The sequence below is a fragment of the Ursus maritimus genome, unplaced genomic scaffold (assembly GCF_017311325.1).
Source record: "Ursus maritimus isolate PB19 unplaced genomic scaffold, ASM1731132v1 scaffold_22, whole genome shotgun sequence".
Taxonomy (NCBI): domain Eukaryota; kingdom Metazoa; phylum Chordata; class Mammalia; order Carnivora; family Ursidae; genus Ursus; species Ursus maritimus.
In genome coordinates, this window is record NW_024424675.1 from 25523893 (window position 1) to 25536754 (window position 12862).

The following is a 12862-nucleotide window of genomic DNA, read 5'->3' on the forward strand; positions in this document are numbered from 1 at the left end:
AGATGCATACGTTACTTTAGAGGAGTGATTTTCTCTGATTATTTCCATTATTTGATTGGTATTAACATAAGTAAATTATTATTTGATTTTATTTACCAGTGCTAGTAATATAAATCATTGGGAGGTTAAAATCCTACTTAATAATCATGAATATTTGAGAAATCTGGGTATCACATAAAAATGAACCTCAGGAAATCCATCGGATATTTAAATTATTTTATTTTATTTATTTTATTTTATTATCATTATTTTTTAAAGATTTTATTTATTTATTCGACAGAGATAGAGACAGCCAGCGAGAGAGGGAACACAAGCAGGGGGAGTGGGAGAGAAAGAAGCAGGCTCATAGCAGAAGAGCTTGATGTGGGGCTCGATCCCATAACGCCGGGATCACGCCCTGAGCCGAAGGCAGACGCTTAACCGCTGTGCCACCCAGGCGCCCCCGGATATTTAAATTATTTTAATTGTTACAGGACAGGTTTGGGCAAACTTTTTCTTAAAGGGCTAGGTCATAAATATTGTAGGCTTTGAGGGCCATGTGTTCTTTATTGCAGCTACTCAGCTTTGCCCCAATCAGCCATAGGCATTACATGATAAGTGAGCATGGATGTATTCATATGACACTTTACTTACAAAAACAGGACTTGAACTGAATTTAGCCTCTGGGCTATAGTTTGCCCTAGACTAACAAACATGTATTAGGTGCCAAGCCCAGTAAAAGTTGTATAGCAGTTTTAACCAGAAGTCCATTTTAAAAGCTTTGTCTTAAAATTCATATTATTTGTTTGTTGCTACATAGAGCATTCATATAGTTCAAAGTCCAAAAAGTATACATAGGTATAGAGAAAAAAATCTGACCCCACATCCCCCTTCATGGGAAGTACCCTTTATCAGCTTCTTTTGTAGCATTTTGGAAACACTCTGTGGCTAAGCAAGCGATAACAAATTTTTTCTCTTCCTCCCCCCCTTTTTTATTTGGTGGTAAAATAACATAAAATTTACCATTTTTAAGTGTATGTGGCATTAGATGAACTCAGTACATTTACATTGCTGTGCAACCATCTTTCTTTTTTTAAACACAAATGTTACTTTGTATGTAGTATTTTCAGTATCTTTTCTCATTTATCAATATATAAGTTGACGCCCATTTCATTTTCAAACATAAAAAACTTCTTTATTCTTTTTTATGGCTGTATAATGGATGGATCATCATTTATTGAACCCCTTCCCACGTTGATGACATTTAGATGGTTTCTAACCTTAGCAGTAATGAATAATTTTGTGTAAGTACACCTGTTGGACCAAGTTTTGGAAGTAGAATTCCTGGGCCACAGGTTATGTGCATGTATAATTTTGATAAATATTTTTGTTTGTCATAGCAATATTATATAAACTCTCCCTGGAGGCTGTACCAGTGAGGTCTTAGGAGCACCCTTTTCAGTAGAGGGTATTACCAAGCTTTATCTTTGCTCTTCAGATAAGTGAAAAAAAGGGGTACTTGGGTAGCTTAGTCCATTGAGTGTCTGACTCTTGATTTTAGCTCAGATCATGATCTCAGGGTCATGAGACTGAGCCCCTGGTCAGGCTCCATGCTCAGCAGGGAGTCTGCTTGAGATTCTCTCACTCTGCCTCTCCTTCTGCCCCTCCCCGTGCTGACACACCATGTGTGCTCTCTCAAATTAAAAAAATGTTAAAAAAAAAAGATAAGTGAAAAAATAGTGTATTGGTATAGCCATTTTATAATTTTTTTAAAAAGATATTTATTTGAGAGAGCGAGCATGCGCACGAGCTGGGGGAGGCACACAAGGAGAAGGAGTAGCAGACTCCCAGCTGAGAGGGGAGCCCAACACGAGGTTCGATCTCAGGACCCTTGGTATCATGACCTGAGCTGAAGGCAGACATTTAATAGACTGAGCCACCTGGGCACCCCTATAATTTATTTTTAAATAAATTTTTAAAAATTTCATACTTGTAGCATCTGGAAAACGGAGAAAATCACAGAGAAGAAAACAATTACCCAGATTATTATTTTTTTTTTTTTTAAAGATTTTATTTATTTATTCGACAGAGATAGAGACAGCCAGTGAGAGAGGGAACACAGGCAGGGGGAGTGGGAGAGGAAGAAGCAGGCTCATAGCGGAGGAGCCTGATGTGGGGCTCGATCCCAGAACGCCGGGATCACGCCCTGAGCCGAAGGCAGACGCTCAACCGCTGTGCCACCCAGGCGCCCCTACCCAGATTATTTTTACCCAGAGATAAGCACTGTTAATATTTTGAAATACACATACACATATATATATAAATGAAAATTATACTCTGTAAATAGTTTTTCATGAGAATAACACTTTTAGGATAAAAGCAAATGTTTATTATAAAAACTTCAGGCAGTACATAAATGTATAAAGAATTACTTGATATTTATATGTAATCCCCAAACCTAGAAATACTAATGTGTATGCATATTATTAGTCTGGTTAATTTCCCATTAATTATATTAATTCAAGTAACTGTTCATGAATTCTTTTAGTGGTTGATTTGAACATCTGTTTATTTAAGAATTAGATATTTTCCTTTGACCTGTCTGTTCATGTCCTTTATCCATTTTTCTGTTGAATGGTTGGTCGTTTTCCTACTCATTTGTATAGGCTTTTTTTTTTTTTTTTTTTTTAAAGATTTTATTTATTTATTCGACAGAGACAGAGACAGCCAGCGAGAGAGGGAACACAAGCAGGGGGAATGGGAGAGGAAGAAGCAGGCTCATAGCAAAGGAGCCTGATGTGGGGCTCGATCCCATAACGCCGGGATCACGCCCTGAGCCGAAGGCAGATGCTTAACCGCTGTGCCACCCAGGCGCCCCTGTATAGGCTTTTTTAGACCTTGTTTTGTATTGGCTGCAAGAACAGTTAACAGCTTCCTCTACCTGTTTTGTCATCTTTTGACTTTCAGATTTTTTGTTTGTTTTTATGAGTCAACTGTATCAAACTTTTCTTTAATGGCTTCTGAAATTTAGATATAACAGTTCCTTCCTCATTGGAAGTTCATAAAAGTTTATAGAAAAATTTTTAACAGAATTCTCTCATGGTTGATTCTGGTACTTTTGAAGTTTCATTTATTCTTCTTAAAGTGATGTAAATATTTGATCCACCTGGAATTTATCCTGGTATAAGGTGTGAGGGCCATGGCTACCCGGTTGTCCCAGTACCGTGCCCCATTACTTCAATATCACCTTTGTTTATTTTATTTCAATATGTATTTTTTTTAAAAAGATTTTATTTATTTATTTGACAGAGAGAGAGAGAGACAGCCAGCAAGAGAGGGAACACAAGCAGGGGGAGTGGGAGAGGAAGAAGCAGGCTTCCCGTGGAGGAGCCTGATGTGGGGCTCGAACCCACGACTCCGGGATCACGCCCCGAGCCGAAGGCAGACGCTTAATGACTGAGCCACCCAGGCACCCCTCCATATGTATTTGGATCGCTTTTTGGATTCTCCTTTTCCATTGATCCATCTGTGTATTTCTTATACAATTCTATTTTACTTTTATAATATTTTTAAAATATCTGATAGGGCTAGTACCCCCTTTTATTCTTTTTTACAAATTTCCTGGCTATTAATTTTAGGATCAGCTTCTATCCAGTTCTGTAGCTATTCATTAATTATTTATTTGGTACTATATTATTTTTATAACTTTACCTAAGGAGAAAGGACTTCTTTATGATGACTCTTGCTATGCAGGAATAAGATATTCATACCATTGATATTCCTTACCATTCCTTACCTTTTTGTCTTTTAAATAGTATTTTAAAATTTTCTCCACAGAGATCTTGCAAGCTTTATTCTTAGATATTCTTGGATATCTTAGATAGTCTATTCTTAGTCTTAAGTTTATTCTTAGATATTTTATCTTTTCTGTTATTCTTGTTCATTTCTAAATTTAAACTTATTTATTTATTTATTTATTAAAGATTTTATTTATTTGACAGAAAGAGACACAGGGAGAGAGGGAACACAAGCAGAGGGAGAGGGAGAAGCAGGCTTCCTGCTGAGCAGGGAGCCCGATGTGGGGCTTGATCCCAGGACCCTGGGATCCTGACCTGAGCTGAAGACAGATGCTTAACGACTGAGCCACCCAGGCGCCCCCTAAATTTAAACTTTTAAAATGAATGTTTTTTAGCCAAACCCATATGAAAAAAGTTATTTTGAAGTTTTCAACTTAGCTGTATTTGATTGAATTTTAGTGAATCCCAGTTGTCAAGAGATTTCAAAAGTTATTGGTGAGACAGACTTATTCTTTTTTTTTTTTTTTTTTTTAAATGATTTTTTATTATATTATGTTAGTCACCATACAGTACATCCCCGGTTTCCGATGTAAGGCTCGATGATTCATTAGTTGTGTATAACACCCAGTGCACCATGCAATACGTGCCCTCCTTACTACCCATCACCGGTCTATCCCATTCCCCCACCCCCCTCCCCTCTGAAGTCCTCAGTTTGTTTCTCATAGTCCATAGTCTCTCATGTTTCATTCCCCCTTCTGATTACCCCCCCTTTCTTTATCCCTTTCTTCCCCTACCGATCATCCTAGTTCTTATGTTCCATAGATGAGAGAAATCATATGATAGTTGTCTTTCTCTGCTTGACTTATTTCACTTAGCATTATCTCTTCCAGTGCTGTCCATGTTGTAGCAAATGTTGAGAACTCGTTCTTTCTGATAGCTGAGTAATATTCCATTGTATATATGGACCACAACTTCTTAATCCAGTCATCTGTTGAAGGGCATCTCGGCTCCTTCCACGATTTAGCTATTGTGGACATTGCTGTTATGAACATTGGGGTGCATATGGCCCTTCTCTTCACCACGTCTGTATCTTTGGGGTAAACACCCAGTAGTGCAATGGCTGGATCATAGGGTAGCTCAATTTTTAACTTTTTAAGGGACCTCCACACTGTTTTCCAGAGTGGCTGTACCAACTTGCATTCCCACCAACAATGTAGGAGGGATCCCCTTTCTCCACATCCTCTCCAACAATTGTTGTTTCTTGCCTTGTCTATTTTTGCCATTCTAACTGGCGTAAGGTGGTATCTCAGTGTGGTTTTGATTTGAATTTCCTTGATGGCTAATGATTTTGAACATTTTTTCATGGAGACAGACTTATTCTTAATTCTGTTTTCTGCAGCTAACTCTTTTGTTATTGTGCAGCCTTTACTTTCCCCCTGAGCCTTAGTTTCTTCATGTGTAAATTAATGAATCTGGATCAGATCTTAGCTAAAGTCTGTCTTCCAGCTTTGCCTCTGTTGATTCTGATGCAGTTAGCTTCCTAGAGGATTCATATTTGCCCAGGAAAGCTGTCTTGATGCTAGGCCCTGTCTGGCTCCAAATAGCTGAGGACTGTCTGAGCTTTGGACTTTAGTCCCTTGTGGACAGGCTGGTGGCCCACCCTCAAAGGCCATGCTGGGAAGGAAGCTTATTGTCCACCTTCCAGAGCTATCCGTTTGTTTGCATAGTTAAAGGCTTAGGATCCTGGTTTGAGATTCCATGAAGTGTTCTAGTATCTCTTTTGGCATCCTTTTTCCTTTCCATTCCCTCCAGACCCTTAGCCCTCAGGCTTACTATCCTCAGGCCATCCACACAACTCGCGGTGCTGCCCTCATTGTCTGCTCCTTTCTTTCCCTCTCTGCCTCCTGCCCCTCCTTCTCCCCACTCTGCCTCTAGCCTCTTACCCAAGTAAGGCTTGTTGGAGCCTCGGGGTAAAAGAATTAGCTCTGCTGATCGTTCTCACCACTGGTGCCTCTCTTCAGCTGTGTGACCTTTGGTAAGATTTAGAGAGCATAAACTCAGAAGAGCTAGCATGTGATTATTCCAGGAGGTATCAAAGGCAATTAGGTTGCCCAGTTGCAGTAGTAATAGGTGCATGAGGGCTGTGTGCTGGGCTCTTTGATGGGAGTTTTTATATAGGACCCTGTGATTCCTCACAAACAGCCACCATGGTCAGTAGGAAGAGTACCCCATTTTGCAAGTGGGGAAGACTGAAGCCAAGAGAGGAGAAGTGACCTGTGCAAGGTCACACAGCTAGTGAGTGTCTGACCTAGAATTCAGACTCAGGTTTTAGTCATTCCAGGTTAATCTTCCTCCAAGGACTTGAACATTTTTCTCTGTTCTCATAAAGTGATCAGAAAAGTGAAAACCTCTAGAAATGGGAGTGAAAATAGTTTTCTGAGATGAACAGTGTTTTATAACTCTAAATGGTCTTCATCTGTGCTATCTAGTACAATTGCCACTAGCTTCGTGTGACTTTTGAGCACTTAAGATGTGGCTAATAGGACTAAGGAGCTGAATTTTAACTTAATTTGTTAATTGAAATGTAAAGAGCCACAGGTGGCTAGTGGCTGCCATCGTGGCCGGCACAGTTGTAGATGAGGGGTTGCAGCTCAGCTCATTTGGGAGTATTCTCCCTCCCGTTTCCTTCTCCCTCCCAGTGCCCCTCCCCCCACAGTGGGTCTTGCTTTTGGATGGAGGATACCTTCTGAGTTTAATTTTTATTGCTTCTTTAATTCTAACAGTGTGAAGAGTGCCAGTGCTGGCAGCATGGGGTCTGCATGGGATTACTGGAAGAAAATGTGCCTGAGAAATACACCTGTTATGTTTGCCAAGACCCTCCAGGTAGAGATTTATGGAGTCAGGGATATTAACAGTATGTAACCTTTTCCACAGCTGGCCATGAAGCAGCCTCCCTGTCTGTGATTTTGGTACTTATTTCTTCGACATTGGCTAGACTGACTCCTCCTTGCCCTGTTTTTTTTTTTTTTTTTTTTTTTTTAAAGATTTTATTTATTTATTCGACAGGATAGAGACAGCCAGCGAGAGAGGGAACACAAGCAGGGGGAGTGCGAGAGGCAGAAGCAGGCTCATAGCGGAGGAGCCTGATGTGGGGCTCGATCCCATAACGCCGGGATCATGCCCTGAGCCGAAGGCAGATGCTTAACCGCTGTGCCACCCAGGCGCCCCTCTCCTTGCCCCTGTTGCTAGCACACCTGGTAGACTGCTGTCCTGAACTTAGCAATGAGAGAGCTTGTGTGAAGCCTGTGGAAAGCCTGGCCTTGAGCTAGAATTACTTTTTTATTGTAGTAAAAATCATATGAGATCTACCCTCTTAACAAAATTTTAAGTGTACCGTACAGTATTGTTTATAAACCAGAAACATAATGTTGTACAGCAGATCTCTAGAACTTTTTCCATCTTGCATGACTGAAACTATAAAAACTGGAATGCTTTACAGGTTTGCATGTCATTCTTGCCTTGCTTAGGGGCCATGCCAGTCTTCTCTGTGTTGAGCTAGTTTTAGAATATGTGTTGCTGAAACAGGCACCTTTTCCTTTTATTGAGGGTTCATGAAGATGTGGACTATGTCTTCGGCTTTTTGGGGCTGTTGAAGGGTTAGGAACCTCCCTCTGCTCCCTCTGGTGGCACCTGCCCTCCACTGCATCATTGCCACCTGGAAGAGAGAGAAGCCCTTGAGGGGAAGGGGAAAGGTGTAGTTGATAGGGCTTGACTGCTACCCAAACCAGCGAATTAATTCCTTAACAGGATCAGTTAGTTTCATTGTTCCATGGCTGCATGGCTGTCCTATGGCTCTTGGGTTCCCCTTTCCAGAAGTCTTATATATCTGTAGTTCTTGTCTTGCTGTCGGTGGGATGGTGATTTCTTTTCCCTTCACTACCTGTAAGATTTCTCCCCTTTGCTCCAGTTCCATAATCGCAAGGCTAGGCAAGGCTAGACAGTGCTTAAGTGCCTCTACTTCTGTCGATCCTTTTTGTCCTATGAGGTGGTCCTGGTGGGAGCTCCTTTTCCTGTTTTTGCTTATGAGGAAGAAATTGATGCCCAGGGACATGAATGACTTTCTCAATCTCATAAAGCAAATAGGAATTAGAACTGACTCATGGGGTCAGATCTTGATTTTGCTGGTTGTGTGGGGAGGGGGTAGTCACTGTAGTTCATGTTCTAGCAAGTGTGTTCCCTTGGGACCTGATGACCTCTGTTGTGACACTGTATCTCCTTGTGCTAGATTAGTCCCTAGATAGAGAGGAATCTGCCTTTTTGTCGCTTTATTCCAAGGAAAGAATATGGTCAGAAGATTAGTCTATGAATCACAGAATGTAATTAATGGGCAAGATCTCAGAGACCACTTATTTCAGCCCTGACATTTGATAGGTGAGCAAATATAGACCCAGAAGGGACGGGGCTAAGATAAGTCAGCAAGTTAGTGCCAGATAGGAGATGAGAACCATGGTCTTCGACCTTCCTTTTAGAAAACAGGTGGTACTACTATGAATCCTCTGCTCAGGCCACTCATGTAGCAGCTGCCTCTGAGATGCCACCCGTAATCCCTGGGGCTCCTTAGCGCCGCTTAAAAATCCCTTTTGTCTACTTTAATATCTCTCACTCCTCCCCTCCCTCCACTTTTTCCTTTTTACAAATCATGCACAACATCTTCATCTACTCCTCTGCACTTGCTGAACTTCACAACTCTAACTGCCAGCGCTGTAAATAGACTCCTCCTTAAATCGAGTGTTCTCTGTCTTTTACATTTATATTTATAGCCTGTGTTTGTGCAGCGTCTTGGACCAGAAGTTTAACCTAACAGATTTATTCTTTAAAGGTTACATGACGATGTTTTTTTACAGAGTCGAGGTGTATCGCTACCATGTGTTTTAGTAAAGTCAGAAAGAGCCCAAGGACCGTGCCAGGGATTATGTGGGTTATTTCAGGGTTTTTATAGATATTGGGAGGTAAACGCTTATCTGGTTGAAAGCTGTTCCTTGGGCTTTTGGAGCAGGAAATACTGCCGAGTCACATGTAGTTGTGTTTTCAGTTCTTCCTAAGGATCCCTGTAATGAGCAAGACCACTGAAACCATCCAATTCATCTGTCATTCTAATAGAAGGGAAATGGAGGTTCAGAGAAGGGAGGGTGCCTGACTGTTTATATTTAGTAAGGTGATAGGTGACAGTTGGAAGGGGAACTTGGAGCTTCTTTCCACTTGATAAATCCATTCAAGATGTCTTTACAACCATGAACAAGATGGTTTTTATTATTCTTGCTCTTAGTGAGGTTGGGGCCAGAAACAGATGTCAAAATAAGTCAAATAAGCAGGAAGATGTTAGGTAGGGATGAATGCTTTGGTGGGGGAGCTTAGCAACCATATAGGGAATTAGTTAGGAGGCATTGAAGAAGCTTTCTTACTTGGAAAGTAATAAAAGGCTTGTCTGAAGAAGTGGAAAGATGCCAGTCCTTCAGGGGCCTTGGAAATAATGCTCCAGACAGAGAGGATGCTAGAGCACAGATCCTAAGACCAAAAACATGAATGTGTTCCAGAAACTGAAAGGAGGCCACTGTAAGGGTGGGGCAAGGAGGGCAGGAAGGAGCTGGGTGCAGTGAGCTCATTAGGCCAGTGTTAGGGCTTTGGCTCCCCCCCCCCCGCCCCCCGTATGCAGTAGGAAGTCATTGAAGGTTTTAAATAAGAGATGTAATGATGTGATTTAAATGTAAAGAGATACCCAGGTTCCCACTCCACCTCTGGCATGTTCTAGATCAGGAAATTTACACGTCTTACTCCCTTATTCCCAAGCCCTAGTAGGGAGCCCAGGATATAGTAGGTGCCAAGTAAATGTTTATTGGATGAATAAATAAAATGAACACACCAGTCCATCCTTCCAGTAATTTATTTGATATCTGTGCAATGATGCAATGGTCTGGGTTTTCTTCAGGCCAGGTGTTAACTCTGTCATTGTCACTGCTTTAGGTCAGAGGCCTGGCTTCAAGTACTGGTATGACAAGGAGTGGTTGAGCAGGGGACATATGCATGGCCTGGCATTTTTAGAAGAGAACTACTCCCACCAGAATGCCAAGAAGATTGTGGCCACCCACCAGCTTCTTGGAGATGTGCAGAGAGTGATCGAGGTTCTCCATGGCCTGCAGCTCAAGATGAGCGTCTTGCAGTAAGTGTGGCACCTGTAACTTTGGGGATGAGTCTGATTTGACATGGTCTGTGTGGGGGACGGGGGGACAGACGGTCAGGATAAATTTGAGATTGGAGAGCCACAAGAATCAGTGGTAAGACCAATGAGTTTGAGACCTTTACTAAAAACGTTCAGTTACATCTCAGCCTTTTGGCTAAGGTCAGGTGTAGTGTGTGTTCTTAGCAGTTTAATATCTGATATGTCCTCTATCCAGCACAATATATTAAATGGATTTTGGAACTAGGAGATGGAATAGGAGCTTTCTCCAACCACGCCGTGCATTGACCTGGTATTGCAGTACTTCCAGGAGCGGTGCACCCCCTGGGTGGGGGGAATATGTCAGTTACACAATAAACATTCTTTTTTAAAAAAAGGAACTCTGTTAGGTAGAATTTGTATATAATTAAGTTGGGTCATTTTACAGGTTCATTGAGTTTTTGCAAATGTATTCACCCTTGAGACTGTCACCATAATCAAAATAGGTGTATGTATTTATAGTTTAGTTTGTTTACTGTTTTGGTGTACAGTTCTGAATTTTTTTATTGTAAAATATGCATAATATAAAATTTATGTTTTATAAATTTATAAACAGTCTTAACTGTTTTTTATATATAGTTCAGTAGTGTTAAGTACATTCATCTTGTTGAAACCAATCTCCATAACTCTTCATCTTGCAAAATTGCAACTCTGTATCTGTTAAACAACTTCTCTCCACTTTGCCCGCCCCCTCCCCACTGGCGACCACCGTTCTACTTTGTGTTTCTGTGAATCTGATTACTCTAGATACCTCATATAAATGGGATCCCACAGTATTTGTCTTTTTTGTGACTAGCTCATTTCACTTAGCACGGTGTCTTCTAAAGTTCATCTATATTATAGTCTGTATCAGAATTTCCTTCCTTTTTAAAGGCTGAATAATATTCCATTGTAGATAATGTTGGATTTTGTTTATCCATTCATCCTTAACACCCTTGACTGGTAAACAAAGTAAAATTGAAAGCTGCTGGAAAAGATAATATTGGCAGGCCTGCTCTCCAGCATAGTGGTTACTCAGTAAGTCTTTCTCTTCATGGTTTGCTCATGCAAAGTTTTAGGTGTTCTGGAACTGGACTTTGGGCTTTTAGTGGCTAGAAGTTTGAGGAGTGAAACTGAGTGTGAATTCCCCTTCTGTGGTTGCATTCTATGTGTCAGATGACCCAAGTTCATGTAAGCTCTGAGAAAGACATATAGCTCTTATTGGGGTCTCTTGTCTTTCATAATCGACCCCCACTTTACCAAATAGGGATCTGGGACCTTGCATGAGGCTGCTGCTCTCCCATGATTTCCATGGGTAGAGTCAGGTCTAGAACTCCAGGCCTGGCTCCTGTCAAGTACTTGTCCTAATCTTTCTAACTTCCTCTCAGTGATTCCATGCATTTTCTTCTGATATCAGAACAGTCTGTGTCAGGGACAGCTTCTCATATGTAAAAATTTCTCAAGTTTTCCCATGGGCGTGTTCATAGGGGGCCATCTTAGTTAAGACATCAACAGTGACAAACTCGTGCCGTGAGTAAGTTAGACACGATAGGCCACTCCCCAACAAGATTTCCTTTGTGCAGGTTAGTCCTGGAGGCCCCTCAGCATCAGACAGAGTGTCAGAGCCCTGGGATGGAAGAAGGGGGTTTGCTTTCCCCTGCATTCTGGTGCAGAAGCCTCATGGCTTCAAGAACTGGCATGACAAGGAGTGGTTGAGCAAGGGCACATTGAGACATGGTATATATTGGTTTGGGTAAAAGCTAAGGTGCTATAACAAAGACCCAAAAAATAAAGGCTGAAACAAAATGGAATCTTCTTTGCCACGTAACGAAGGTCGGTCCATGGGTAGTCAGGGGTCCAGGCCAGATAGGTGGTCTTTTTCCAGGATTCCGTCTGTGGACTCGGGACTTGGGTTCCTTCTGTCTTGTTGCTCTGGCATTCCACTGGGGTTCTTTTCATCTGCATGGTCGAAACAGCCTCACCAATACCTCAATTGTTCCAGCCCCCCAGGTCAGGGAAAAGAGAAACGGGAGAACAGACGGCTTTTTTCATGGACACACCTAACTGCGGGGAAGGCTAAGAGAAAGAGAACGTAGTTGCTGGGGGCAGTTAGCTGTCATTGTGACAATATCTGTTGAGATGAACTGAATCAAGTGATAGCCCTGGATAAGATATCAGAGATAAACTTGAGGCACCTGTGTGGCTCAGTCAGTTAAGTGTCCGACTCTTGATTCGGGCTCAGGTCATGATCTCAGGGTTGTGAGATCGAGCCCTGTGTCAGGCTCTGTGCTGAGTGGGGAGTCTGGTTGAGATTCTCTCTCTCCCTCTGCCCCCTTCCCCCATGCTTACTCATTCTCTCTCTAAAATAAATCTTTAAAAAAATACGTCAGAGACAAGCTTTCCCCCTCACATTTTAAAAAATCAGAAAACTTTACCCCATATATATCAAAATAATTTCTTCTTAATGAGATGCCAGAAACAGGCAGGTAGAAGGTGGTCCGTGTGAGGGCCTGGAAGAACCTCAGGTGATGCTTATGATTGTAAACTTTGTTCTATTACTTTTCATTTGAGGATTCAACCAGCTGGTGTTTCTTTTTTTCTTACTGAAATGCCAGTGCTCCTGGCCCTATTCCATATTCTGGAACCGTGTCCCTTCTGAATCCACATTTAGATCCTTCGTCTTTATAACAGTGACTTTCTACTGGAATTAAATCTGACTTCTAGCAATTCAGAAGAGGGCATAGGGAGATCTTGTTCATTATATGTGAAGAAAAGATCCTGGGCAGGTGGTCCCATTGTTTCTGTGTACACATGGATAGTCTCTGCTATCACA

The 12862-nt window shown here is 41.6% G+C and overlaps 1 protein-coding gene and 2 non-coding genes across 4 annotated transcripts in view; 2 read left to right on the forward strand and 1 right to left on the reverse strand.

Annotated features, from left to right (window-relative positions):
* Positions 1–12862, forward strand: part of PHF20 (PHD finger protein 20) — a 145213-nt gene that overhangs the window by 120060 nt on the left and 12291 nt on the right. For both annotated transcript variants that reach the window (XM_040638250.1, XM_040638251.1), the window contains 2 exons: positions 6560–6659; positions 9798–9993. In XM_040638250.1, coding sequence (XP_040494184.1) covers positions 6560–6659; positions 9798–9993 — 296 coding nt within the window. The remainder of the gene's footprint in view (positions 1–6559; positions 6660–9797; positions 9994–12862) is intronic.
* LOC121104666 lies at positions 7254–7361 on the reverse strand. Its single transcript, XR_005837016.1, has one exon. It is a non-coding gene; the product is annotated as a U6 spliceosomal RNA (small nuclear RNA).
* Positions 10149–10337, forward strand: LOC121104673. Its single transcript, XR_005837023.1, has one exon. It is a non-coding gene; the product is annotated as a U2 spliceosomal RNA (small nuclear RNA).